The sequence below is a fragment of the Lynx rufus genome, unplaced genomic scaffold, assembly GCF_022079265.1.
Source record: "Lynx rufus isolate CCGP_SWC_20201006 ecotype Redwood Valley unplaced genomic scaffold, mLynRuf1.p SCAF_9, whole genome shotgun sequence".
Lineage (NCBI taxonomy): Eukaryota > Metazoa > Chordata > Mammalia > Carnivora > Felidae > Lynx > Lynx rufus.
In genome coordinates this window covers 63,897,740-63,924,679 of record NW_025814897.1, presented here as the reverse complement: position 1 = coordinate 63,924,679, position 26,940 = coordinate 63,897,740, and the positions used below count along the sequence as shown (strand labels likewise).

At 38.6% G+C, this 26,940-nt stretch overlaps 4 protein-coding genes across 4 annotated transcripts; 3 read left to right on the top strand and 1 right to left on the bottom strand.

The window, feature by feature from the left end:
• The first annotated feature begins 1,023 nt into the window (after positions 1 to 1,023).
• LOC124504705 (olfactory receptor 2AG1-like) lies at positions 1,024 to 1,965 on the top strand. Its single transcript, XM_047070192.1, has one exon. The coding sequence runs from the start codon at positions 1,024 to 1,026 to the stop codon at positions 1,963 to 1,965; it is 942 nt and encodes a 313-aa protein (XP_046926148.1).
• A 12,311-nt stretch (positions 1,966 to 14,276) lies between these two features.
• Positions 14,277 to 15,200, top strand: LOC124506188 (olfactory receptor 2D3-like). The gene has a single exon (XM_047072205.1). It carries the CDS (start codon positions 14,277 to 14,279, stop codon positions 15,198 to 15,200), a length of 924 nt encoding a protein of 307 aa, XP_046928161.1.
• A 1,571-nt stretch (positions 15,201 to 16,771) lies between these two features.
• On the top strand, positions 16,772 to 24,708 carry LOC124506165 (olfactory receptor 2D3-like). Its single transcript, XM_047072186.1, has 2 exons — positions 16,772 to 17,680; positions 24,697 to 24,708. Exons 1-2 carry the CDS (start codon positions 16,772 to 16,774, stop codon positions 24,706 to 24,708), a joined length of 921 nt encoding a protein of 306 aa, XP_046928142.1.
• A 720-nt stretch (positions 24,709 to 25,428) lies between these two features.
• Positions 25,429 to 26,361, bottom strand: LOC124506249 (olfactory receptor 2AG1-like). The gene has a single exon (XM_047072273.1). The coding sequence runs from the start codon at positions 26,359 to 26,361 to the stop codon at positions 25,429 to 25,431; it is 933 nt and encodes a 310-aa protein (XP_046928229.1).
• Positions 26,362 to 26,940: the final 579 nt, after the last annotated feature.

Sequence of the window (26,940 nt, the reverse complement as noted above, 5' to 3'; positions counted from 1 at the left end):
GCCCCGCTTGTGCTCTCTCTCTCTCTCTCTCTCTCTCAAAATAAAGACATAAACTTAAAAAATAAAAGTAAAAATCAGAGATGGTGAAAAAAAAAAGAATATAACTTACTGTGGTCAGGTGTTCTATATGTTATATACTCCACTCTATGCTTGGGAGCTATCTTGTGCTTGGCACACAAGAGGCATGGGAGGGGATGGCTCTTTCTCTCTCCCAAAATTTGCTTCTATGTCAAGGAAATAGTAATGTAAGATACCTAGTCTTTACTCTCTCCTCATTTCTTCTCAAGGAAGGGAGGAACATAATCCAATTACAGAATGAACTGAGATAAATTTCTTTTATTGAAAGATACAATTGCTAGTACTTGGCCTATCCTGTTCCCCTTTCCCACTATTCCTTCCTTGTGGGAAAACTGACTTATTCCTATATTGCCTGTGATTGCAAAGGCAATTATCTCCATTTGGGGGTTGGTATTAGGAAACCCATTGCTGACTGACATATAGGCTTCATTCTCAAATTTCTGTTTTATGAAAAATAGGGGTGACACTTTGGCCTGCACAAATATCTTCTTTCTCAATTGGTTCAAAACCTGGGTGGGAGAGAGGGAAATACTTATTAGCCCTCTCAAAGACCCTATATCTCCTGAAAAGGAGGCTGGTTAGCATGTGCCCAGATTTTCCCTTTAATCTTTCCCATTAAGTTGCTCCACATTTTTCAGAAAAAGTAAATGGCAGAGTAGAAGTAGAAGGCAGAGACAAGCCCAGAATTATTGCACAATGGGACTCCCCTAACACTGAAGGAAACATCAGAAGTAGGGAAGAAATGTGCTCTTTTGCAACATGTTATCGGTACATAATGGTGAGTTAATTCATGAATGAAAAAGTATAGTACAATATGATAAATCGGACAACTAATCTTGCTGATCAAAGGCTATAATATTATAAAGCCAAGGAGTCTCCAGATATCACATCAGAACTACTTTACCTAAATCTTGTGTAATTTCAGACAAGCAAAGAAACCACAGAATGGAGCTCTGGAACTCCACCTTGGGAAATGGCTTCACATTAGCGGAGATTCTGAATGACAGTGGGGTTCCCAAACTGCTTTTTGCCACAATCGCTGTCCTATACATGTTGGCCCTGACCAGCAATGGCCTGCTGCTCTTGGTCATTATAATGGATTCCTGGTTCCATGTGCCTATGTACCTTCTACTTAGCCAGCTATCTCTCATGGACTTGATGTTTGCATCTGCAGTTACTCCCAAAATGCTTGTGGATTATCTGCATGGGGAGAATACCATCTCCTTTGAAGGCTGCACCTTTCAGATGTTAGTAGTTCTCACTTCAGGAGGTGCAGAGGACTTACTACTGGCGTTCATGGCCTATGACAGGTATGTGGCTATTTGTCATCCTTTGCACTACATGGTCCGCATGAGGCCAAGGATATGCTGGCTCACAATAGCCACATCTTGGATCCTGGCATTCCTGAATGCTGTGATACTCACCTCATATACTATGCACTTTCCTTTCTGTATGTCTTGGAAAATCAGGCACCTACTCTGTGAGATCCCATCCTTGTTGAAATTGGCCTGCGCAGATACCTCCATATATGAGCACATGGTATATGTGATAGGTGTGATCTTTCTCATGCCTACCCTTGCTGCTATCCTTGCCTCTTATACATTTGTCCTAATTGCTGTCCTTCACGTGTCCTTGGGTAAGGGAAGGAAGAAAGTCCTCACCACATGCTCTTCTCACCTGACTGTGGTAGGAATGTACTATGGAGCTGCCATGTTGATGTACATCCAGCCCAATTACTACCATAGTCCCCAACAGGACAACATTCTCTCTCTATTTTATATTATCATTACTCCAACACTGAACCCTCTTGTCTATAGTCTGAGAAACAAGGAGGTAATAGAAGCCTCCAGGAGAGTACTGGGGAGATTCACTTCTGCCCAGAGATGATAGATGCCAATGTCATGTGGAAGCCCTATAGCTTCTACATGGGACTCCATATCTGCACTTGGTCTTATGCTGGCATCTTCCACATTTTGAAAATTCTGAAAATCTGCCACACTGGAGATCAAGTCCTCATTTGGCCTTAGAGACACGAGTTTGTCTCCATTAGCCCTATATTTCAATAGCTAAGGATATTTTCATTTTTCTGATCAATACCCCAGGATCTGGTTGAAATTCCCATTCTGTTCTAACAGAGATTATCTTATTTTTCACTTCATGTTTTTCTTTCCCTCCCCTACAACAGTTCTGTACTCAACCATACAGGAAGTTGGCCAGAATTTTTTCTTGATGTTTCTATTTAAAACAGGAAATAAAAACTAAAGAGGAAAGTGAAGATACTGAATGAAGACACAAATGTTAGACTTTACTACTTGCTGGTGAGGAAACTTCTCAGTTCTTAATTCTTTACTACTGTGAATCTGTAGTCATATAATATTAAATGTTTTATTGTGGAGAGATCTTTCCAGATCTATTATCAGAGCTCCGGACTCTGGAAAAATTCCTATCAGATACCTATGTTCTGGATTGTAGCATCAGCTCCTTAAGCTGCCCATATGACATTAGGACAGCCATGTGCTTTCCATGTCACATTATTTATAAAGAAATTTCATTACAAAATACCGATGCCTTGAAGCTAGTATGTGAAAGCAGAAAGCATACATGGTAGTGAGAACTGTAATGCAAATATTCTCTGCTAGGAACATCCTCTATAAAAGTCTCAGCCCCAATTAACACTGAATGTGAACAAACAGTTGAAATCAACATCCGAAACAAAAATGGTATTCCCAATATCTTTCCTGGGTCTGCACCCTTGTCAATTATATTTTGGCCAGTGACTAGGTTTTTCTTTTATGACTGGTTCCTGCCCCAGTCCTTTCAAAGTTGTTTAAATTCCCAATTTAAAATGGGACTCCTTTTATTGTTATTTTGTTAAACAATAGAATCAGAATTTGAACTAAATTCTAGCTGAGACCCAGTCTCTCTTTTTCTCACTGCATGAAAAGAATTTAAACGTCTTTCTCTCCCAATAAAGTTTAAAGTCTTTTCCTGCAGGATCTGTGACTGAAATGTTTCCATCATGAAAAATACCTAGTCTCAGTTGATGCTTAGTCATTTATTTCCTTATGTTTCCAAAAGCATTTATCAAACATCTTCCAGTTGCCTGGCACTAAGATGTGTTTCACAAACTCAAGAAATGTTCTTGTCTGCTACTATTGATCTATAAAATCCAGATTCAATGAAGCTGTTAAAATAAAACCATTCCAAAAAAATAAACTAAAAATTAAAATAAAAAAAAAATGGGACTCCTCTTTATTCCAAGTCCCTTGCCTGAAAACCAATCAAATCAATTACTCTGTAATGCTTGAAGCTGACTCATAATGAAAAAGATCAAAAGGTACCTTTCCACACACATACAAACAGAATTAATATCTCCTTTGCCCAGGAATTAAAAAAAACAAACAAAAAAGGCAGAACAGATACTAAAATTAATGCTCATGAAGGAAAGAGATATCATAGCCTCCCTGAAGTAAAAATCTTAGAAATCATTCAGAATTCTTTTTTCTCATAACTAATATACAATCTACCAGAAAGTCCTGCATTGTATTTGTTTTCCCTGAATACATCACAGATTATACCAGTTCTCAACACAAAAAAATATTCCACTCTGGTCCAGATTTGATCTCATCTTCTCTGCCCTGAGTATTTACTACAGCAGCTTACTAATTGGTGTCCCTAACACCATTCTCCACAGGAGATATATGATATTCCTTTCATTCATTAATGCATTCAATATTTTTAATGCATATATATAATTTTATGTATTGAACATCTAGCATTAGCAATACCGTTGAGGCTTTCTATTATTCTCTAACCTCTCCTCCTTGCCTCTCACCAAATATCCCCGTTCCTGATGGTAACAACATACTACTCAATTGTTTTATCTTACCATACACAGATCACAAATTGGATACATAGCTATATTTGTTTATTTCATCTTTCTTTTTCAGCTTTTAGGGATTGCTTTTAATTTTTGAATAAAAAAATCAACCTATAAAACACTGTCTAACCAGAGAAGTCTAGCTGACATCTCTGTCCAATCTATTCACTTCCATTCCCTATAGGTAGCTATATATATATATATATATATATATATATATATATATATATATATAGCTTGTATTTTAACTATTCATTCAAATATATTGAGATTGTGTTTATAAAAATATTTGCAATGTTTTGGATACATTTGAAAGAAGATATAATTTTTATTATGATGGTTTACAGTTTGATATGTACTTATCTACTTTACTGGTTATATTTTAGGTCTTTTTATTCTTGCTATTTTTGTCCTTTTGATCTGTCTTGAATTAGGAAAGGTATATTAAAATATTCTCTTTTCATGTATATACTTCAATGTCTATAGTTCAATGCATCTTCTGTACAGTCTGCTTTGTGAACATTATTATTGGATGTATAAATATTAATGACTGTTACTTTTTGCCTTTAGGCAAAACAGAAAAGACTGTTACTTTTTGCCTTATAAAGATATAAACAGGACAAATATTATCCCCCATTCCACATATACAACGACTAGTTCCCAGCAATGTGTGGTGGCTTATCCATATTCACACAGCTATTAAATGTTCTCACCTAATCTATATTCACACAACCATTACATGTTCTCTCTAATCAAAGGTGGCTTCTCCTTTGCATCTGCTGAAAAACAGAATTTTATTCAGGGCTAACTGAGCATATATTCACTCCTCTGCTGACTTTCTGCCGTCTTGAACAGAGAAATTATCAGTGAATACTTTGTTCAATTACTCTCGGAATGTTGTAAGAATTTCTTATTGCTGCTCGTACAAAAGTAAAAGTAAAGTCACTGAAATAATTATGAACAGAAAAAGTACTTAAACATTGTAATGAAACTGCTCATACTGTTGAAAATCTATAACTAATAGAAGAAACATATCAAAAGAGGAAATAAATGTATCAATAAGTAAACAAGCCAGATAAATGTGTCTGTGAGTGTGTGTATGTGTGTATCCCAAGATTTACACAGTAAGAACTTTTACTCCCAGCTGAGATGTAAATAATTTGTGTGAGAAATAAATAAATCCTGATTGAAAGTCCCTGGACCTTGGTTGTTCTAGAAATTGCCATCATAAGACTTTCCCTCACCCATTTGCCCTAGGGATTTTCCAACAGATAGTTTTCTCTTTTTTAAAAAAATATTTTGAAGTTTATTTATTTTGAGAGAGAAAGAAGGAAGGCACAAGCAGGGGAGGGGCAGAGAGGGAGGGAGAGAGAGAGAATCCCAAGCAGAATCCACACTGTCAGCACAGAGTCCGACGCGGAGCTCAAACTCAAGAACGTGAGATCATGACCTGAGCCCAAGTCAGATGCTTAACCGGCTGAGCCACCCAAGCACCCCCAAGAGATAATTTTCTAGTCCAATAATCATAAAATTGAAATTTATTAAAGACATTCATCAACAGGCTTTTGGTCCCACTCCCACCTTGGCGTGACACTCAACAAGACTCCAGGTGAGGAGAGTGAGGAAGAGAAGAAGTAACAAATTCTGAAGGACCTATCATAAAGGGGATGGTGCAAGGGCAGGTTGAGAAAATACCAATATCTTTCACACTTACCCTTCTTTCTTGGTACTTGGCAAGTGAAGGCATGAATGAATTCATAATGATCCAAAATATAGACTTAACATGTACCTTTTATTCATCTTTTAATCAAGGCCTTATCTTTTTATGGGGTGGATAGAAGGTGTGGGAATGTATAGCAGAATTCTGCTTGGTGAGGCCATCTGAGCAATAGCCTTGAATTCTTACTATACTCTGTCATAGGAGGTAACTTTACAGTATACCCTCATTTCACCATAGTGATTTCTCTCTGGCATAGTAAATATGGAAAAAGTAATGGAGATCTTACATCCACCACTATGGTTTTATTGCAACTGGACTACTTGAAATTAATAATCCTTATGTCAAGAAACCGTCTTATTATAGACTGAGATTTCATTCTCCTGTGTGGTAATAACTGTCACCTCTATTGATATGTCTTTTGCTGACTCACGGATGCCAGAGGGCTAAACCTTACTCCACCACTGCTAATAAGGACACTTCCACAGGCCATGCCATCTCTTTTCAACCAACTTTAATCTGGATTAATCAGACTTTGAGCTCAGATCACTTGTGTTTTTCATCCATTACGACTGCAATCAATCTATATAAGGACTTTTCTTTTTTTTTTTTTTTAGTGGTTTAAAATGACACATTTACTATTTCACAATCTCTGTGGGTCAAGCACCTTGGCACAGAAACAGAAAAGCAGCACAAACTCATATGTAAAAATAAATCTTACTAATAAGTTCAGTAAATATAAATTCACTAAATGCTGCAGTTAAATGACAGAGTATAAATGAATAATAAAGAAGGTAACTCTTTCAATTTGTTGTTTATAATTGAGCCACTTAAAAAGCCTGAGGCAAAAAAAAAAACACCCAGAATGAATATAACAGTAAAGAATTGGATTATATATATATGCATTGATATGAACTAATATTAAAAAATATTATTTTGAGTAAAAAAATCATTTATAAATGCATACAGGATCATTACAGTTTATAAAGCCTAAAAAGTTTGAAAAGTAAACCATATATTATTCAGAGATATTCATAATCAATAAAAGGAATCAGTAAATGAATAAAGACAAGAGTACTGCCTCAAAACTAGAATTTTACTGAATTGCTTTTAAATTGATCAATTGAAAATATACAGTGCTAAATCACAGAAGACAGGAGTGCAAAAATATGTTCAAAAGTAATAAACTTTCACAGTTTTTACCGAGCAAGGGAGTGAAACTCCATCCAGCAAACACAAGCCATTGTAAAGTTGTATGTCTCTATAGAGCACAGTTGATTCATCAGTTTTATCATAGTAAAACACTCTAGTCTCTTGTTATGATTAGAAGTCTACAAAGCAAAATTCTTTTTTGTTGTTGTTCTTTATTTTGAGAGAGAGTGTATGCACACGCGCGAGCGGGAAATGGACAGAGAGGGAGAGAGAGAATCCCAAGCAGACTCTGTGCTGTCAACACAGAGCCTAACACAGGGGTCAGGCTCAATCCCATGAGCCAGGAGATCATGACCTGAGCTGGAATCAAGAGCGGGAGGCTCAACCGACTGAGCCAACCAGAAGCCCCACAAAATTCTAACCTAACATTAACAAGAGGCCATTTGAACACTGCCATGTAATCATACTTGAACTAGTTAATGACATGTCATTTGGTTGTTTTTGATTGTTTGTATGATAAAACTCAGTTATTTGAATGGTAATCCATGGGACTTGAGTCATAGTCCTTCCAGATATAAATCATAACCCTATAGAGACATAACTATAGGCCTGTTCAAGTGGGCCAGCTCAAGCCTTTTGCAATGGCTCCAAGAAAAGAAAACAAACAAATAAAAATTTTAGAAAGGTTCTAAGTTAATCAAAATTGATCAATATTTTTTAGTTCCTGAATCATCAAATGAATATAGAGTTAGAGAAGTAATTTAATTTGGTTGGCTTCTGTGGTTAATAAATTGGGTAATTTCAAGAGACAAACCAAAAAACAGACCCTTAACTACAAAGAACAAACTGATGGTTGCCAGAGGGTAGGTGTGTAGGGGGATGGTTGACATAGGTGAAAGAATTAACAGTACAGTTATCATGATGAGCACTGAGTAATGTAAAGAATTACTGGATCACTATATTGTACACCTGAAGCCAAATCACATTGTATGTTAACTATGCTGGAATTAAAATTAAAATATATATAAAAGAAATTGAGTAATTTCTTCAAATAATCAATGTAGTTTAACTAGCTAGATATGTAAATATTCATCCTACTTTGTAAGAAAATAGAGCTTCCCCTCCACGCATAGAAATGGCAATAAGACAAATTATGGAAAGAGCCTAAATGTCCATCAACTCATGAATGGATAAAGAAATTGTGGTTTATATACACAATGGAGTACTACGTGGCAATGAGAAAGAACGAAATATGGCCCTTTGTAGCAACGTGGATGGAACTGGAGAGTGTGATGCTAACTGAAATAAGCCATACAGAGAAAGACAGATACCATATGGTTTCACTCTTATGTGGATCCTGAGAAACTTAACAGAAACCCGTGGAGGAGGGGAAGGAAAAAAGAAAAAAAGAGGTTAGAGTGGGAGAGAGCCAAAGCATAAGAGACTCTTAAAAACTGAGAACAAACTGAGGGTTGATGGGGGGTGGGAGGGAGGGGAGGGTGGGTGATGGGTATTGAGGAGGGCACCTTTTGGGATGAGCACTAGGTGTTGTATGGAAACTAATTTGACAATAAATTTCATATATTGAAAAAAAAAAGAAATGGCAATAAGAAAACAAAGTAGAATTTAACAGACTTGGCCCTATCAAATCCAAGGTCCCACTTCTCAAATATTCTTAACACAGAAGACCCCAAAAACATTTAGGAAAGTATAGCAATAATACAGTCATGAAATCACAGTCAGGACCACCTGAACTAAGATAGTCTGGAGAAATAAAGAGAAAAGGGTGATTTTCAGAGTTATTTATAAATTAGAAATGATAGAACTTTGGTGCTTGATTTATTATAGCTTAAGGAGATAATTTAGTGGCATAAAGATTATTTTATTTATGATATATATGAATTGTGAGCAGACAACTAGCATTGTCTAGATCCTACCCACTATCCTGAAGAGAGACAGTAAGCAGCCACTGTCTTCTCTGAGTTCTGCACCAGTAATACATGAGGAGGTATGACTGAAGAGTCCTTACCGTTAGGTTCCCTTATATATCACACACACTTCTTGTTTCCCCAGCAGACTTAACAATCATGTGTCAGACAGGAGTGTGTTTCTTCCTCTTGAGGGAAAAGCAGAGTGGATCAGGCAAATGCTGCTTCTACATTTGTGAGGCCACAGGCACATTAGCTATCATTGCTCTTTCATGTAGTCCAAGACCATCAGGTGGACACTGTTGGGGAGGGTAGAGTATTTTCATATCTCTCATTGTATTTCTTTCTCTGCATATGCAAAAGAGGAAAACTATTCTACTCCCATTTTTAACGATTCTCAGCATATTTGCTAGCTCCTGTACAAGAAAAGAAACATGGTAACATTATAGGGAGTGTTACAGGACATGAATTTGGGCATGCATTTACTGGTGACCAGGCTCCTTGTGTCCTAAGAGGGCCAAGTTTAAACTCCGTATCCTTTCTTGCACTACTTAACATGAATGGGAAGGTAAAAAGGCATTGAACCTTCTGGGAAGGTTAGCCATTTCTTCTCTTCATTTCCTATGTCCATGCAGCAAGTATACAGGTCCCGGCCCACAGGAGTGCATTGTTCATTCTGGTCCATGTGGTTATTGGGTAGTAGACTTAAGGGCTCACTAGATAACTCAGGCCGTTCTCTACTTTTATGCAGACATGCTTTCACATGTTTGTCCCAAGGTGTGAGATAACCCAGCCAACCCACATTGGCCTTAAAACTAATATATGAACGTTATGCTTGCTAAAGGGCATTAAATATTAGGAAGTGGTACAGCATGAGGTAAGAGAGATAGCCTTAAGACTAGTCTTAAGGTTAAAGATTAGAGTCTGAGCTTATTTCAACTGTGATTGACCTCAGACTAGCCCCTTAATCTATATGACTTTCATATAAGAACAATAATAATAGCTAGTCATAATAATTGTCCCACATATCCTTTATCAGGACAAATGTCACAAGTCTATAGAGTCTTCTAAACTAAATCTCAAATCTTGACTTTTTTTCCCATCCATCTCATTCAAAAGACAAGTTACCAGAGCCTATAAATTCTACGGAAAGGTCCAGTAATGACTAAAGAATTAAGCAATTAAAAATTAATAACATTTGAATCCCAGTAAATGGAAAATATAACAATATAAAATTTTCTTACCACATTCTGACAGTGGATTGAAAACATTCACGCCAAATTGATTTGAATAAAGAAAAAGCAACAGGGATGTAGTAGAGAGAACTTGAAAGGGTAAATTAGTCCCATTCCTCTGGAGAGTCATAAGCATGTATGAAATCATCATGAGATACCTCACACCAGAATAAATAACAATTTGAAAAGCCAAGGATGAAAAAAATTGTCAAAAGTAAAGAGAAGAAAAATTTTTTAAAAATTTTTAAATGTTTATTTATTCTTGAGGGAGTGAGAGAGAAACAGAGAGATAGAGAGACAGAGCATGAGCAGGGGAGGGGCAGAGCAAGAGAGGGACACAGAATCTGAAGCAGGCTCCAGGCTCTGAGCTGTCAGCACAGAGCCTGATGCGGGGCTCCAACTCACCAGCTGTGAGATCGTGACCTGAACTGAAGTCAGATGCCCAACTGACTGAGCCACCCAGGTGCCCCAAGAAAAGAAAATTTTCATAGACTATCTATAATAGAAAGGGTGAAATTTGGGGTAAATAAAGAAACAAAATGGGAAATATGGAAATATTTGACTGATAAAATGTATAAATAATGTTGAGCAATAAATAAATAAACATGTTAGTGCTGCCATTAAAGAAGCAAATGGGGAAAATTAGCAACACATATACCAAGGGTTGCAATATTGTTCATATAAAAAGAAATAAACATTGACAAGAAAACACAACATTGAGTAATTTCTTTTTTTTTTTAATTTTTTTTTAACGTTTATTTTTGAGGCAGAGAGAGAGAACATGAATGGGGGAGGGTCAGAGAGAGAGAGACACAGAATCTGAAACAGGCTCCAGGCTCTGAGCTGTCAGCACAGGGCCCCACGCTGGGCTCAAATTCATGGACCGAGAGATCACGACCTGAGCCGATGTCGGCCACTTAACCGACTGAGTCACCCAGGCGCCCCGAGTAATTTCAACCTGGAATCCCTCAGAAAAATAAGGATCTGCCCTTGCATTTGGCATATTGGCTCAAACACTTGGTTTTTACAGAGATTTTCTTAAACTATTGTTTTTTAGGACCAGCTAATATTATGTAACAGTGGTCACTATATCTCAAATGAGCAATAATTTTAAACTCATTTTAATAGAAAAATACTGAGAGAGTGTGTAGATTTCCACTTTTCTGAGGATTTGAAGTAAAGAATGCACAGATGGGCCTGCATGTACTTTACACTCTAGGTTCCGCTCCCAAGAAGAAAACAAGAATGGTAGAGATAGATTGTTAAGTTATCCTGAGGCCCAGAACATATGAATTTTTTTCTCTTACAGAAAGTTTGGAAATAAAGGAGATTCACAGTATTCAATATGGTTGCCAAAAATAAAAAATAAAAAGTCCCATGGTATTTCATTGTGTGTAGAGATAATAGAGTGAGCTGTGCTGAGGAGAACCCTAGGGACTGTCCCATGTGCGTCACTTCTCAGGGCCTCATATTTCAAGAATCCTTTCATAATAAGATTCATTTCAGGGTCGGTGCTCGAAAGTAAGTGTTTAACTCATCTGAGAATACAGCCAGAGGTTGGAATGGAAGCCACTGAAAAGTCCACTTCATCATATCCAGCTGTTAAGAGAGAGGGCTGAGAAATCACTAGGATCCAATACCCAAATCTGGATCTGTAACTTGGATTTCTGGATTTCGTTCTTTTGTATTCCTATGTGAGGTACCCTCCCATGTAGCTCCCCTTCTCCAGAACAAACTCATCCCATGTCTCCAGGTAAGAAGAAAGAAAATACTGAAGGAATAAAGTCTCCCCAGAACCAGAAATCTTGTGTCTATCCTGGGAAAAGGGTCATATTCTTATTTTTAGAACCCACAGTCTATTTGTGAGAGCAGATTTTCCTTTTTCTCTCTTCTCTAGAATCCTTAGTCTTACAAATTTTGCTACTGGACTTTTTTAAGGGACTAGCTTGTGTGCTGAGAGGTGCAAAGAACCAAAAGATCCGCTTACCCCTCTCAAGTCTCTCAAACTAGCTTACCCCTTTTCGATTCCCAGAATCTTCCTGTGTTCTGACCTTTTATCCTTGTTATTATAGATGTCTTTTCCTCTTTCAGTTTTCTGACACTCTTTGGGTGATACTGGACTCACAGGACACTGCCGAGGACGGACGCACAACAGAGCTTGTTGGAATGTGCTGTCCATTGTTTAGGAGGTGAGAAGGAGCCAGAGCTAAGTGAGTGCTAATGTTGGGTGTGTGGGCACTCCCTGCCCCAGTACCCTAGTACTCAGGTTGCTACCACATTGCATATATCTTCTCAGAGGCTAAGAATGAAAAAGAGAATAGGATTGCATATTGAGGATCTAGTCCCCTGGAAGAACTACCACTTATGTACTCTCACCAGTAGTCCAGGTGATCATCCTTTGTGTTTATCCTTCTGATTGGTCACAGAATATCCCCATTCCAAGCTGGACCACATAGCTGGATCAATATCAGCTGTGCCTTCTGAATCTCATACTATGCTTTACATAGGATGATTAGCACTTAGGAGTTATTGAGTGGATGTGTGTGTGACAGAGACTATGTGTTGAGGAAGAGTTTGTTCAGTCCTGGATGCATTCAGTTATTTATTCACCCATTCAGTCTGTGAATAGTTCTTGAAAATTTACTATATGCCAGGTGATGCAGACATATGGATTGAGATAGGATTTCTACCCTGAAGAAACTTATAGCCCAGTCAGAAGACAGAATTGTAAACAAACAATCATATATAAGTTAATAGTAACCTTTTAAAAGCACATTATTGTATACATATATCAAAACTCACCAGATTGTACACATGAAATATTCATAGTTCATTGAATGTAAATTTACCATGATGAAGCAGTGAAAAACTGCACTTATCAATAATTGTTGGAAAATGAGTTTGGCTACTAGGTTAGAGACTTTATCAGTGATCTTCCTGTGTATTTCAACTTATCTAAAGAAAAGATATTTCTCATTTAATTTTGCCAGTTCCTCAAATCATTCCCTGACTCTGCCTTCCTGGTCCCTTAAAGACCAATGGACTCTACTGTAGGCTCAGACTGGACCCATTTCATTTCCATCTGAATGGAAATTCATGAATAGAAACCTCATTGTCAATTCATGTTCCTGAAATTAAGTCCTACTTGGCAGCTCATGAGCCAGTGGTCAAGGCACAATTGCTCTGGCCATAGTTTTCCTATACTGCCAGCTAGAGGTAGGGTCTTACGTGTGAAGACAAACCTTTCTAGTCTGTAGGCTCTGATATCTGTCTATCTCAAGATGGCCCTGCCAGGTGGGCTGACTTTCTGTTCTGACATCTTCATTCTAAAGGCCAATTCTAAGACTATTACTTCCACCCTTCTCAGGGATAGATGTCTCCAACCCTGAGTGCCAGCCATTTACCCATGCCCCCAGCTAACTTCCCTAACTCTTTATAATTTCCATCTCTATTAGCTTATATCCAGCCATGTTATTCCTTGCTTGTTTCTGATGTACAATAATGTATAGATTGAATAGTATTTCCTGCCTGGCTGCAAAGCATTGGACCAGTGCCTGATTTCCTACTGATGTACCTAACCCACTGATTGGATACTCTGAAACAAATTGCAGCATGAATAAGCTCAAATACTGTCACACTAGAAAAGATACTGAAACTGTGCAGACAGCTATTGTGGTGGCACTTGGTCTCCACAAAGGGCTGTTCCTGCTTCCATAGGGTGTGGTGCTACTTAAGTCTGGCCTTGTCTCCAACATCTTGGCTCTGTAACAATGAGGGCCTATCATGCCTTAATCTTCAACACTGCCATCAAGGCTTGATTCTCTGATCCAGTGAAGAATTTAGAAAAGGACTAAATGTGTGGATTATAACATGATCTAAATGGTTTCTTAAAATTCCCTTCCTTCTTGGAAGAATGATAAATGATCCTTTAGAAACACAAAGGAAAAGATAATTATTGGTTCCTCTCCTTGACGAAATGAAAGTCAAAATCTGCTGATTGAAAAGTAAACTAGATAAAAGAAAAACCTGGGCTTTCTACTAAAGGCAGAACTCTTCATATTTTTTCAAATCCATATAATATGTGAGCATCTGTTTTCAAATAGCTTCCGTAAGAATTAAGGATGGAAATTTTGGAAAATCAAGTGTCTTAAATGCTTCCAAGATGTTTTTTCAATAAAACATATTTGTTCTTACAATGAGATCTTCACTTTCAGGATTTGGTTTTCCACCATAGTCAACTTTTGATTCCTTTATTTATGCTGATGTGTAGACAGAAATAAACACCAATGGGCACAGAAAACCAAACCTATCTGACTGAATTCATCTTGCTAGGCCTTTCTTCAGATTGGCAGACCCAAATCCTGCTGTTTGTAGTGTTTCTCATCATCTACCTGCTGACTCTGTGTGGGAATTTTCTCATCATAGTGCTAATTCATATTGACTCTCGACTTCATACACCAATGTACTTCTTCCTTAAAAACCTGTCGTTTACTGATCTCTGTTTCTCTACAACAGTCATCCCCCAGATGCTATTCCACTTGCTGGTAATGAGAAAGACCATTTCCTTTGCTGGGTGTTCAATTCAGATGATTTTTTTCCTAGTAGCTGGGTGTACAGAAAGTTCCCTCCTAGCAGTGATGTCCTATGACCGCTATGTGGCTGTCTGTAAGCCCCTTCACTACTCCACCCTCATGACCCAGAGGGTGTGTGTACAGCTGATCATAGGGTCCTGGGCCAGTGGAGCCATTGTGTCTTTAGTAGACACAATATTTACTTTATGTCTCTCATACCATGGACAGAATATAATTAATCATTATTTTTGTGAACCTCCTGCACTCTTGAAGTTGGCTTCAGAAGAAACCTACAAAGCTGAGATGGCCATCTTGGCAATGGGCATAGTAATTCTCCTTGGCCCTGTCTCCCTCATCCTTTTCTCCTACTGGAATATTATCTCCACTGTGATTCGGATACAGTCAGGTGAGGGGAGACTTAAGGCCTTTTCTACCTGTGGTTCTCATCTCATTGTTGTGGTCTTCTTCTACGGCTCAACTATATTTACCTACATGCGTCCAAATTCCAAGAAGATAAATGAAGGGGATAAGGTGATTTCTGTGTTCTACTCAGTCATAACATCCATGATGAATCCATTCATTTACAGCCTGAGAAACAAGGAGGTAAAGGAGGCATTTAGGAAAGCATTTGGAAGATAGAGCCTCTCAGAGGCAATGATCTTTATATTGATACACATCTATGAGAATGAAGACATTCCAAAGTAGTACAACATTTTTAACGGCTTTCTCTTGAACTGTTTCCTTTTTTTTTTTATATGAAGTTTATTGACAAATTGGTTTCCATACAACACCCAGTGCTCATCCCAAAAGGTGCCCTCCTCAATACCCATCACCCACCCGCCCCTCCCTCCCACCCCCCATCAACCCTCAGTTTGTTCTCAGTTTTTAACAGTCTCTTATGCTTTGGCTCTCTCCCACTCTAACCTCTTTTTTTTTTTTTCCTTCCCCTCCCCCATGGGTTCCTGTTAAGTTTCTCAGGATCCACATAAGAGTGAAACCATATGGTATCTGTCTTTCTCTGTATGGCTTATTTCACTTAGCATCACACTCTCCAGTTCCATCCACGTTGCTACAAAAGGCCATATTTCATTTTTTCTCATTGCCACGTAGTATTCCATTGTGTATATATACCACAGTTTCTTTATCCATTCATCAGTTGATGGACATTTAGGCTCTTTCCATAATTTGGCTATTGTTGAGAGTGCTGCTATGAACATTGGGGTACAAGTGCCCCTATGCATCAGTACTCCTGTATCCCTTGGATAAATTCCTAGCAGTGCTATTGCTGGGTCATAGGGTAGGTCTATTTTTAATTTTCTGAGGAACCTCCACACTGCTTTCCAGAGCGGCTGCACCAATTTGCATTCCCACCAACAGTGCAAGAGGGTTCCCGTTTCTCCACATCCTCTCCAGCATCTATAGTCTCCTGATTTGTTCATTTTGGCCACTCTGACTGGCGTGAGGTGATACCTGAGTGTGGTTTTGATTTGTATTTCCCTGATAAGGAGCGACGCTGAACATCTTTTCATGTGCCTGTTGGCCATCTGGATGTCTTCTTTAGAGAAGTGTCTATTCATGTTTTCTGCCCATTTCTTCACTGGGTTATTTGTTTTTCGGGTGTGGAGTTTGGTGAGCTCTTTATAGATTTTAGATACTAGCCCTTTGTCCGATATGTCATTTGCAAATATCTTTTCCCATTCCGTTGGTTGCCTTTTAGTTTTGTTGGTTGTTTCCTTTGCTGTGCAGAAGCTTTTTATCTTCATAAGGTCCCAGTAATTCACTTTTGCTTTTAATTCCCTTGCCTTTGGGGATGTGTCGAGTAAGAGATTGCTACGGCTGAGGTCAGAGAGGTCTTTTCCTGCTTTTTCCTCTAAGGTTCTGATGGTTTCCTGTCTCACATTTAGGTCCTTTATCCATTTTGAGTTTATTTTTGTAAATGGTGTGAGAAAGTGGTCTAGTTTCAACCTTCTGCATGTTGCTGTCCAGTTCTCCCAGCACCATTTGTTAAAGAGGCTGTCTTTTTTCCATTGGATGTTCTTTCCTGCTTTGTCAAAGATGAGTTGGCCATACGTTTGTGGGTCTAGTTCTGGGGTTTCTATTCTATTCCATTGGTCTGTGTGTCTGTTTTTGTGCCATACATTTTTTTTTTAATAACTGATCAATATGTGTTTCTTTTCTTGGTGCTGACCTATAAACAGTAATAAATTTTCATGGGAGAAGAAAACCAAACCTATGTGACTGAATTTGTCTTCCTGGGCCTTTCACAGGATCCACACACACAACTCCAGCTCTTCTTCCTTTTTCTGATCATCTACCTGCTGACTGTACTGGGAAATCTGCTTATCATTGTGCTCATCCACACAGACTCCAGACTCCACACACCCATGTACTTTTTCCTTAGAAACTTGTCCTTTGCTGATCTCTGTTTCTCTACCACCACAGTGCCCCAGGTGCTAGTCCACTTCCTGGCAAAGAGGAAAACCATTTCCTTTGCTGGATGCTCAACTCAAATATTTGTCTTCCTTCTGGTTGGGGGTACAGAGTGCGCACTGCTGGCGGTGATGTCCTATGACCGGTATGTGGCTGTCTGTAAGCCCCTGCACTACTCTTCTATCATGACACATTGGTTATGTGTCCAGCTGGCCTTAGGGTCCTGGGTCAGTGGAGCGTTAGTATCTCTAGTGGATACCACATTCACACTGTGTCTGCCCTACCAAGGGAACAATATCATTAACCACTTTTTTTGTGAACCTCCTGCCCTCCTGAAGCTGGCTTCCACAAATACCTATAGCACAGAAATGGCCATCTTTGCAATGGGCGTGGTCATCCTCCTAGCTCCTGTCTGCCTGATCCTTGTCTCCTACTGGAATATTATCTCTGCTGTGATCCAAATGCAGTCTGGGGAGGGGAGATTCAAGGCTTTCTCTACCTGTGGCTCCCATCTCATTGTTGTTGTCCTCTTCTATGGCTCAGCAATATTTGCCTATATGAGGCCAAACTCCAAGATAATGAATGAAAGGGATAAAATGATCTCTGTGTTCTACTCAGCAGTGACACCCATGCTGAACCCGATCATTTATAGTCTGAGAAACAAGGATGTCAAAGGGGCTCTCAGGAGAGTGACTGCAAAATAGTCTCTTTTAAGGTGAGGATCTTTAATCATGATGAGAATTTTAAAGATGTAGAGAGAAGTGATTTTCTTATAAATTTTCCCATTTTCATCCCATTCCTCCACTTCTTTTCCTTCTCCTATTTTCCTATATCTATTCTAAGAAAATTTAGTTAATTGCCTATTCAAAGCAAGGCATATTGATAGACAAAGGAAAGAAATATAGAAGGGGGTTTGGGTGGGAGGATGGGTTAAATAGTGATGGGGATTAAGGAGTGCACTTGTAATGAGCCCTAGGTGTTATAAGTTTTGAATCACCAAATTGTACACTTGAAATTAATATTACCACTATATGTTAACTAACTGGAATTTAAGTAAAATCTTTTTTATAATGTTTATTTGTTTATTTTTGAGAGACAGAGAGAGAGAGAGAGCATGTGCACAGAGTGGGGGAGGGGCAGAGAGAGAGACACAGAATCCAAAGCAGGCTCCAGGCTCTGAGCTGTCAGCACAGAGCCTGATGCGTGGCTTGAATTCATGAACCACGAGATCATGACCTGGGCCAAAGTCAGATGCTCAACCGACTGAGCCACCTAGCCGCCCCTGGAATTTAAGTAAAATTTTTTTAGAAAGAAATAAAAGGCATCCAAATCAGCAAGGAAGAAGTCAAACTTTCACTATTTACAGATGACATGGTACTTTGTACAGAAAAACCCAAAGACTCTACCAAAAATTTGCTAGAACACATACATGATTCAGTAAAGTTGCAGAATACAAAATCAATGTACAGAAATCTGTTGCATTTCTATACACCAATAATGAAGAAGCAAAAAGAGAAATCAAGGAATCAATCCCATTTACCAATGCACCAAAACCCATAACATACCTAGGAATAAACCTAACCAAACAGGTAAAAGATCTGTACTCTGAAAACAATAGAACAGTCATGAAAGAAATTGCAGATGACACAAAGAAATGGGAAAACATTTCATGCTTGTGGATTGGAAAAACAAATATTGTTAAAATGCCTATACCACCCGAAGCAATCTACACATTTAATGACATCCCTATCAAAATACCAACAGCATTTTTCACAGAGTTAGAACAAACAATCCTAAATTTGGTATGGAACCACAAAAGACCTGGAAGAGCCAAGCAACCTTAAAAAAGAAAAGGAAGGCTGGAGGCATCACAATTCTGGACTTCAAGTTATACTATAAAGGTGTAGTGATCAGGGCACCAGTGTGGCTCAGTTGGCTGAGTATATGATTTTTGCTCAGGTCATGATCTTATCATGGAGCCTGCTTCACATGTTAGGTTTCCCTTTCTGTCCCTTGAGCCCGCCCCCCCACCAAATAAATAAATAAACATTAAAAGAAAAACAACAAAACAAATACCCCAAAAGTATAGTGATCAAGACAGGATGGAACTGGCACAAAAACAGATATATAGATCAATAGAACAGAATAGAAAACCCAGAAATTAACCCACAACTATATGGTCAATTAATCTTTGACAAAGCAGGAAAGAATATCCAATAGAAAAAAAAGGTTCTTCAACAAATGATGTTGGGAAAACTGGACAGAAACATGCAAAAGAAAGAAACTGGACCACTGTCCTACACCATACACAAAAATAAATTCAAAATGAATTAAAGACCGAAATGTGAGACAGGGAACCATCAAAATCCTAGAACAGAAAACAGGCAGCAACCTCTTTGACATCACTGTAGCAACTTCTTAGTGGAAATGTCTCCTGAGGATGGGAAACAAAAGCAAAAATAAACTATTGGGACTTCATCAAAATAAAAATCTTTTGTACAGCGAAGGAAGCAATCCACAATACTAAAAGACAACCCACTAAATGGGAGAAGATATTTGCAAGGGACATATCTGACAAAGGGCTAGTATCCCAAATCTATAAAGAACTTCTCAGAGTCAACACCCAAAAAGCAAATGAGTCAGTGAAGAAATAGGCAGAAGACATGAATAGACATTTTTCCAAAGAAGACATACAAGGTTTTTATTTTTCTTTAAAGTTTATTTATTTTGAGAAAGACAGAGACAGTGTAAGTGGGGGAAGGGAAGAGAGAGAGGGAGAGAGAGAGAGAATCCCAAGCAGGGTCTACACTGCCAGCACGGAGCCTGATGTAGGGTTCGAACCCACAAAGCCGTGAGATCATGACCTAAGATGAAACCAAGAGTGAGACACTTAACTGACTGAGCCAGCCAGGTGCCCCCAAAGAAGACATACGGATGGCTAACAGGCACATGAAAAGATGCTCAACATCACTCATCATCAGGAAAATACAAATCAAAGCCCCAATGAGATACCACCTCCCACTTGTCAGAATTGCCAAAATTAACATCTCAGGAAACAAGAGATGTTGGCAAGAATGCAGAGAATGGGGAACCCTCTTACACCATTAGTGGGAATGCAAACTGGTTCAGCCACTCTGGAAAACAGTGTGGAGGTTCCTCAAAAAAATTAAAAATAGAACTACCCTACAACCCAGTAATTTCACTACTAGGTACCCATCCAAAGGATAAAAAAATGCTGATTCGAGGGGTGCCTGGGTGGCGCAGTCGGTTAAGCGTCTGACTTCAGCCAGGTCACGATCTCGTGGTCTGTGAGTTCGAGCCCCGCGTCCGGCTCTGGGCTGATGGCTCAGAGCCTGGAGCCTGTTTCCCATTCTGTGTCTCCCTCTCTCTCTGCCCCTCCCCCGTTCATGCTCTGTCTCTCTCTGTCCCAAAAATAAATAAACGTTAAAAGACAAAAAAAAAAAAAAATGCTGATTCGAATGGGCACATGCACCCCAGTGTTTATAGCAGCACTATCGACAATAGCCAAATTATGGAAAAAGCCCCAATGTCCATCAACATATGAATGTATAAGAAAGATGTGGTAAATATACATATATATACACAATGGAATATTACTTGGCGATCAGAAGGGGTTCTTTATGATGGGATAATCAGAGCATACTTGTATCCTTGTGATTATGATCCAGAAGAGAAGAAGAAAATGGTTTAAGATTAAAGAGACTCTGCAGGAACAAAATCTTTGGTAGGTGAAATACTAGTGAAGGGGTCAGCCTTTAATAGATAGTTGTAAAGGGGGAAACCAAACATGAACATACAGGTACATACACGTGGGTGGGAGGTTTGAATAGAAAAAGATAAGGGGCTGGCCTTTCTTATTTCTCTTCTCTTTCTTACCCCACACTCCACATTCTATTCCAAGTTAAGTACATATGGGGTAAGATAATCAGCTGAGACTGAGGTGTGAAAGAGTCATTTTCAGAAAGGAAAGAAGATTGAGTTCAGAAGGTGGAGTAGTATATACTATGTTCTGGAAGGCATAGCTGAGTACTGCAAAAAATCCTAAATTACAAGTTACTGTACCAGCTGAATATATTCATGATCAAATTACCAATGGGTTTTTGAGGTGTAGATGACAGAATCAAATATCCTTAGAAAGAGCAAGGAGAGAAAGAAGCTAGAACTGAACAGATAGCCAAGAAATGTACCTTAATACTATGTTTATGAGACATAATACATGATTTAAAAAATAAATTCATGGAAAAGAATTATTGTAAAGAAAAGGGCAACTTTGGGGGCACCTGGGTGGCTCAGTTTGTTGAGCGTCTGACTTCAGCTCAGGTCATGATCTCAGGGCTTGTGAGTTCGAGCCCTGCATCAGGCTCTGTGCTGACCGCTCAGAGCCTGCAGCCTGCTTTGGATTCTGTGTCTCCCTCTCTCTCTGCCCCTCCCTACCCTCTCTCTCTCTTTCTCTCTCTCTCTCTCTCTTTCTCTCAAAAATACATAAACATTACAAAAAAAGAAAATGACAACTTTGAAAAAAGTTAAAACCTCACCATATCAAGATAAATTAGAAACTTATTCTAAAAGTTAAATACAAATTATAGAATTATGAAGAAAAAATAAAATATATAAATTGCTACCTAAAGAGAGAGTAGAAAATTACATCCTAGCAGTAAAATTACTTAAAGAAAACAGAAAAGAAAAAGATGGATAGATTTCACTACACAAATATTTTCAGTACTTCTGTGTCTACAAATCCTTACCATGCAGATATTTGAAAAATAACACAAGTTTGAAAAATAAAAAGTTATTACCACAAAGGTACCAAATTATCAGTGTCCCTAATCTGTAAAGAACTCCAAAAACTCAAAAAGAAAAATATAAATTTATCTATTATGCAAACTAAAGTAATATATTTAAATTTATACCTAGTAAATTAATAAAAACTGTTCAACTCAATATGAAAATGAGTTAAGTACACTTATATGTTGCTGGCAAAAATGCAGAATGTTTAATATGTAAAAAATTAATTCATCTTTCTATATCAAGAATATTAAATAGATTTTGACTTTGGTTTTAGTAATTCCACTCACAAGAATTTATTCTGATGGAAAAAAATCAATCACTGTTGACTCAGAGGTCAACATTGTTATTTTTACACACACACAATGTTGACTCAGAGGTCAACATTTTTACAGACACACACTAGATGTATATCAATGATGAAATAGCCAATTCTATTACAAAGCATCCATATGATGTATTGTTATGTCATTACATAAAAATATTTTCAAGGCTACTTATTCACAGAAGAGTTAAGATTTATTAAATACTCATTCTATGCCAGGTGTTATTCTAAATGTCTTACATTTATGTTTACTAACTTCTTTAATCCTCAAATGACTATGAAGTAGGTCTTACTATTACTGCCAATATACAGCTTAGAGATTTGCAGATAGGTACAGAGAGGTTAAGAAACATGCTCAATGTGGGGCGCCTGGGTGGCGCAGTCGGTTAAGCGTCCGACTTCAGCCAGGTCACGATCTCGCGGTCCGGGAGTTCGAGCCCCGCGTCGGGCTCTGGGCTGATGGCTCGGAGCCTGGAGCCTGTTTCCGATTCTGTGTCTCCCTCTCTCTCTGCCCCTCCCCCGTTCATGCTCTGTCTCTCTCTGTCCCAAAAATAAATAAATGTTGAAAAAAAAATTTAAAAAAAAAAAAAAGAAACATGCTCAAAGTTATGTTAGTGGGGGCATACTGAATTCGAACCTCGGTACTCTGACAACTGACCCCAGCCTCTTTGTCACTGCGAAAAAATCTCTACTTTATGTGCACATATAAACTCAGTGAAATGCATGCCTACCTTCAAACTGAAAGAAAATGTATCTAAAAGTGTGGAGGTTATCTCTGGGTAAGATTTTAGATGGTTTTTGCCTGTTTTTAGTATCCCTAATTTTATTAATTTTTTAAAAGTCCTTAGTTTTACAGATGAAAGTGCTGTTATTAATTTTTAATAACTTTTTATTATTTTTTAAAGAGAAAGCATTAGCAAATTTCCAAAAAGAGCAATATTCCCCAAAATAGTGCCACTTGGATGAATCATGTTATTTTGAAGCTTCAAAACAACCTGCAGATTTTGTTTAAGTATTTCCAGGCTTACAAACAAATGGCAGTAGTACAGCATATTTAAGCCACTAGAATATTAATTGATATGTTGTCCTCTCCTTTTCAGCACAAATATACATCCACAGACTCACACATCCACACATATTAAGCATATGAACCCTCTGCAATTTAGCTCCATTTCAAGACTGTAACCAGTTGTTTGTTTGTCTGTTCTGTTTACTGCCAAGGAGTAAGCATTGTTTCCAATGGACCTTGCTAATGAGATGTCCTTTCTATTTTGTTCATTTCAGCAATATTTGGATTTTAGGCAGTATAAAAATTTTCCACATCAAAAACAAAGTCAAACAAAAACACCTGTTGGAGTGTCCAGGTGGGTCAGTTTCCATAATGACTGTTTGGAAAAAGGAAGTTAGAACATGATACAAATCCATACAAACTACTACAAGTTTCGGCATTAATTAGGTTGCCTACATGCTCTTGTAACAAGGTCAGGTGTCTAAAATTTGTGCAGATCTCAAGGTCTACTCCCTTGATACGGGCCTTGCTTAGGCCCTTGAAACTTGAAACTTGAAACTTTCTTTTCTTGAAACTTTCTTTTCTTTGGTTCATACGTTGGTCCACTATGGACTTTCAAGTCAGAGGTCATGTCCAAAATTGGTAAAAGTCCCTTGTCTCATTCAACTTGGTAGCTACATGGGAAAGTAGGCAAATTTTAAATAGAATGCAGATCATTTCTTATAAATTGCTTGATGGAAGAAAGACTTAAAAGAGCATTTGATAATGAGATATCACCTTGAATCATCAAAATGCTAGAATAAAAAAGACAAAAAGTAAGTATTGGCAAGGATGTGAGGAAAAGAAACCTTTGTGCAATGCTGGTGGGAATATAAATTGGTGCAGCCACTGTAGAAACGGTATGGAGATTCCTCAAAAAATCAAAATAGAAATATCATATGAAGCAGCACTCTCAACAATAGCCAAATTATGGAAAGAGCCTAAATGTCCATCAACTCATGAATGGATAAAGAAATTGTGGTTTATATACACAATGGAGTACTACAGGGCAATGAGAAAGAACGAAATATGGCCCTTTGTAGCAACGTGAATGGAACTGGAGAGTGTGATGCTAAGTGAAATAAGCCATACAGAGAAAGACAGATACCATATGTTTTCACTCTTATGTGGATCCTGAGAAACTTAACAGAAACCCGTGGAGGAGGGGAAGGAAAAAAAAAAAAGAGGTTAGAGTGGGAGAGAGCCAAAGCATAAGAGACTCTTAAAAACTGAGAACAAACTGAGGGTTGATGGGGGGTGGGAGGGAGGGGAGGGTGGGTGATGGGTATTGAGGAGGGCACCTTTTGGGATGAGCACTGGGTGTTGTATGGAAACCAATTTGACAATAAATTTCATATACTGAAAAAAAAAAAAAGAAATATCATATGATCCAGTAGTTCTACTACTGGCTACTTATCCAAGGAAAATGAAAACACTAATTCATAAAGATATAAACATCCCTGTTTTAATTGTAGCATTATTTACAATAGCTGAGATATGAAAGCAACCCACATGCCTGTTGATAGATGAATGGATAAAGAAGATGTTACACACACACACACACACACACACACACATGCACATACAGTGGAATATTAATCAGCCATAAAAAAAGAATGAAATCTCGCCATTTGTGATAACATGGATGAACCTTGAGGGTATTATGCTAAGTAAAATAAGTCAGGCAGAAAAAAACAAATCCCATATGATTTCACTTATACATGGAATGAAAACAAAACAAAAGAACAAACAAAGAAACAACAGAAATAGACCATGGATACAGAGAATAAACTGGTGGTTGCCAGAACAGATGGAAGGATGGTGAAAATGGGTCAAGAGGAGTGGGAGATACAAGCTTCCAGTTGGGAATGAATACATCACCAGGATAAAAGGTACAGTGGGGATGAAAGGGAATACAGTCCATGATAGTGTAATGGTGCTGTATGGTAACAGATGGTAGCTACATTTGTGGTGAACACAGCATAAAGTATAGACTTGTCAGGTCACTATGTTGCACACCTAACTAATGTAACATTCTATGTCAACTGTAGTTGAAAAAATAAAATAAAGTAAAATGGTAAAAATACAGACACACAAAATCATTTCAGAAGTCAGGTCACACTTCTTCATTTTTCTATTAAAAGATACACTCTGAGTTATAGTGTTTTCACCATGAGTATTAGCAGATTTCTTCTGACTTCAAAGAGGAATAAATTTTGAGGGCTAGCCATAAGCTCTCCCTAGATGGTGGAATGTGTCTACAGCATGTATTTTCCCAGCACTCTCTTCAAAGCCCCCATGACTTCCTTATTCCTCAAGCTGTAGATAAGGGGGTTCAGGGCTGGAGTGACAACCGTGTAGAAAACAGAGGTGATGTTGTCTTGCTTGGGGCTGTGGAGGGAACTGGGCAAGACATACATGAATGTGGCAGCTCCATAGAACATCCCAACCACAGTCAGATGGGAAGAGCAGGTGACTAGGGCTTTCTGCCTCCCCTCATTTGAGGGCATATGAAGCACAGTAAACAGGATTAGTGCATAGGAAGAAATGATTGCAAGGAGAGGGGGCATCAGGAAGGTCACACCCATCACATACACAAACAGTTCATATCTAGAGGTATCTGCACAGGCCAACTTCAGCAAAGGTGGAATCTCACAGAGCAGGTGCCTGATGTTCCGGGCTTTGCAGAAGGGATACTGCATGGTATACATGGTATAAACAATGGCACTTAAGGATGCCAGTATCCATGCTGTGGCCACCATGAGCCAGCAGACCCTTGGCCTCATGAAGACCATGTAGTTCAGAGGATGACAAATGGCCACATATCTATCATAGGCCATGAAGGCCAGTAGCAGGTCCTCTGCACCACCCAGCATCAATGCCAGAAACATCTGAAGGGCACAGCCCGCAAAGGAGATGGTGTTTTCACTGCGCAGAAAATCCATGAGCGCCTTGGGAGTGACAACAGATGTGAAGAGGAGGTCCATGAGTGAGAGCTGCCCGAGCAGGAAGTACATGGGCACGTGGAGCCGGGAATCCACTGTGATGACCAAGAGCAGCAGGCCATTGCTGGTCAGGGCCAACATGTACAGGACTGTGATTATGACACAGAGCAGTTCAGGAGACCCACTGTCTTTCAGAATCCCCATCAATATAAAGCCACTGCCCAGGGTGGAGTTCCAGTACTCCATTCTGTATTGTTTCTTTAGTTGCCTAGAACCAAACACATTCTCGGTGAATTTTTTCAAACGTGGTCCCTAGTTTGTAACATCACAGGACCCTAATTGAATCCAACTCCCATTTGGAAAAGCCACATTTGGAGCTTGTACCCAAGCCCGGCAAAGTCAGAAGAGACAGGGACATGGAATTGTGAGGTATCATGAATACAATAAGGTGTTGCCTTTCCTATTGGACTCTGACTTTAACTCTTGACCTCTCCGTTTCTGACACTTTTAATTGTATATTGATGAAAGAACCATCTAAATGGAGAGCAGGCATCATAATAATAACTAAACATTGAGAGGTCATTATATGAAAGTATTATTCGGGACACCAAACCTGGACAAGTATCTTTCCAGAACGATTAAATTATCCCTCTCTTAAAGGTAGCTTATGTACTAGAAAGTAATATTCTTTTTTTTTTTAACGTTTATTTATTTTTGAGACAGAGAGAGACAGAGCATGAACGGGGGAGGGTCAGAGAGAGAGGGAGACACAGAATCTGAAACAGGCTCCAGGCTCTGAGCAGTCAGCACAGAGCCCGACGCTGG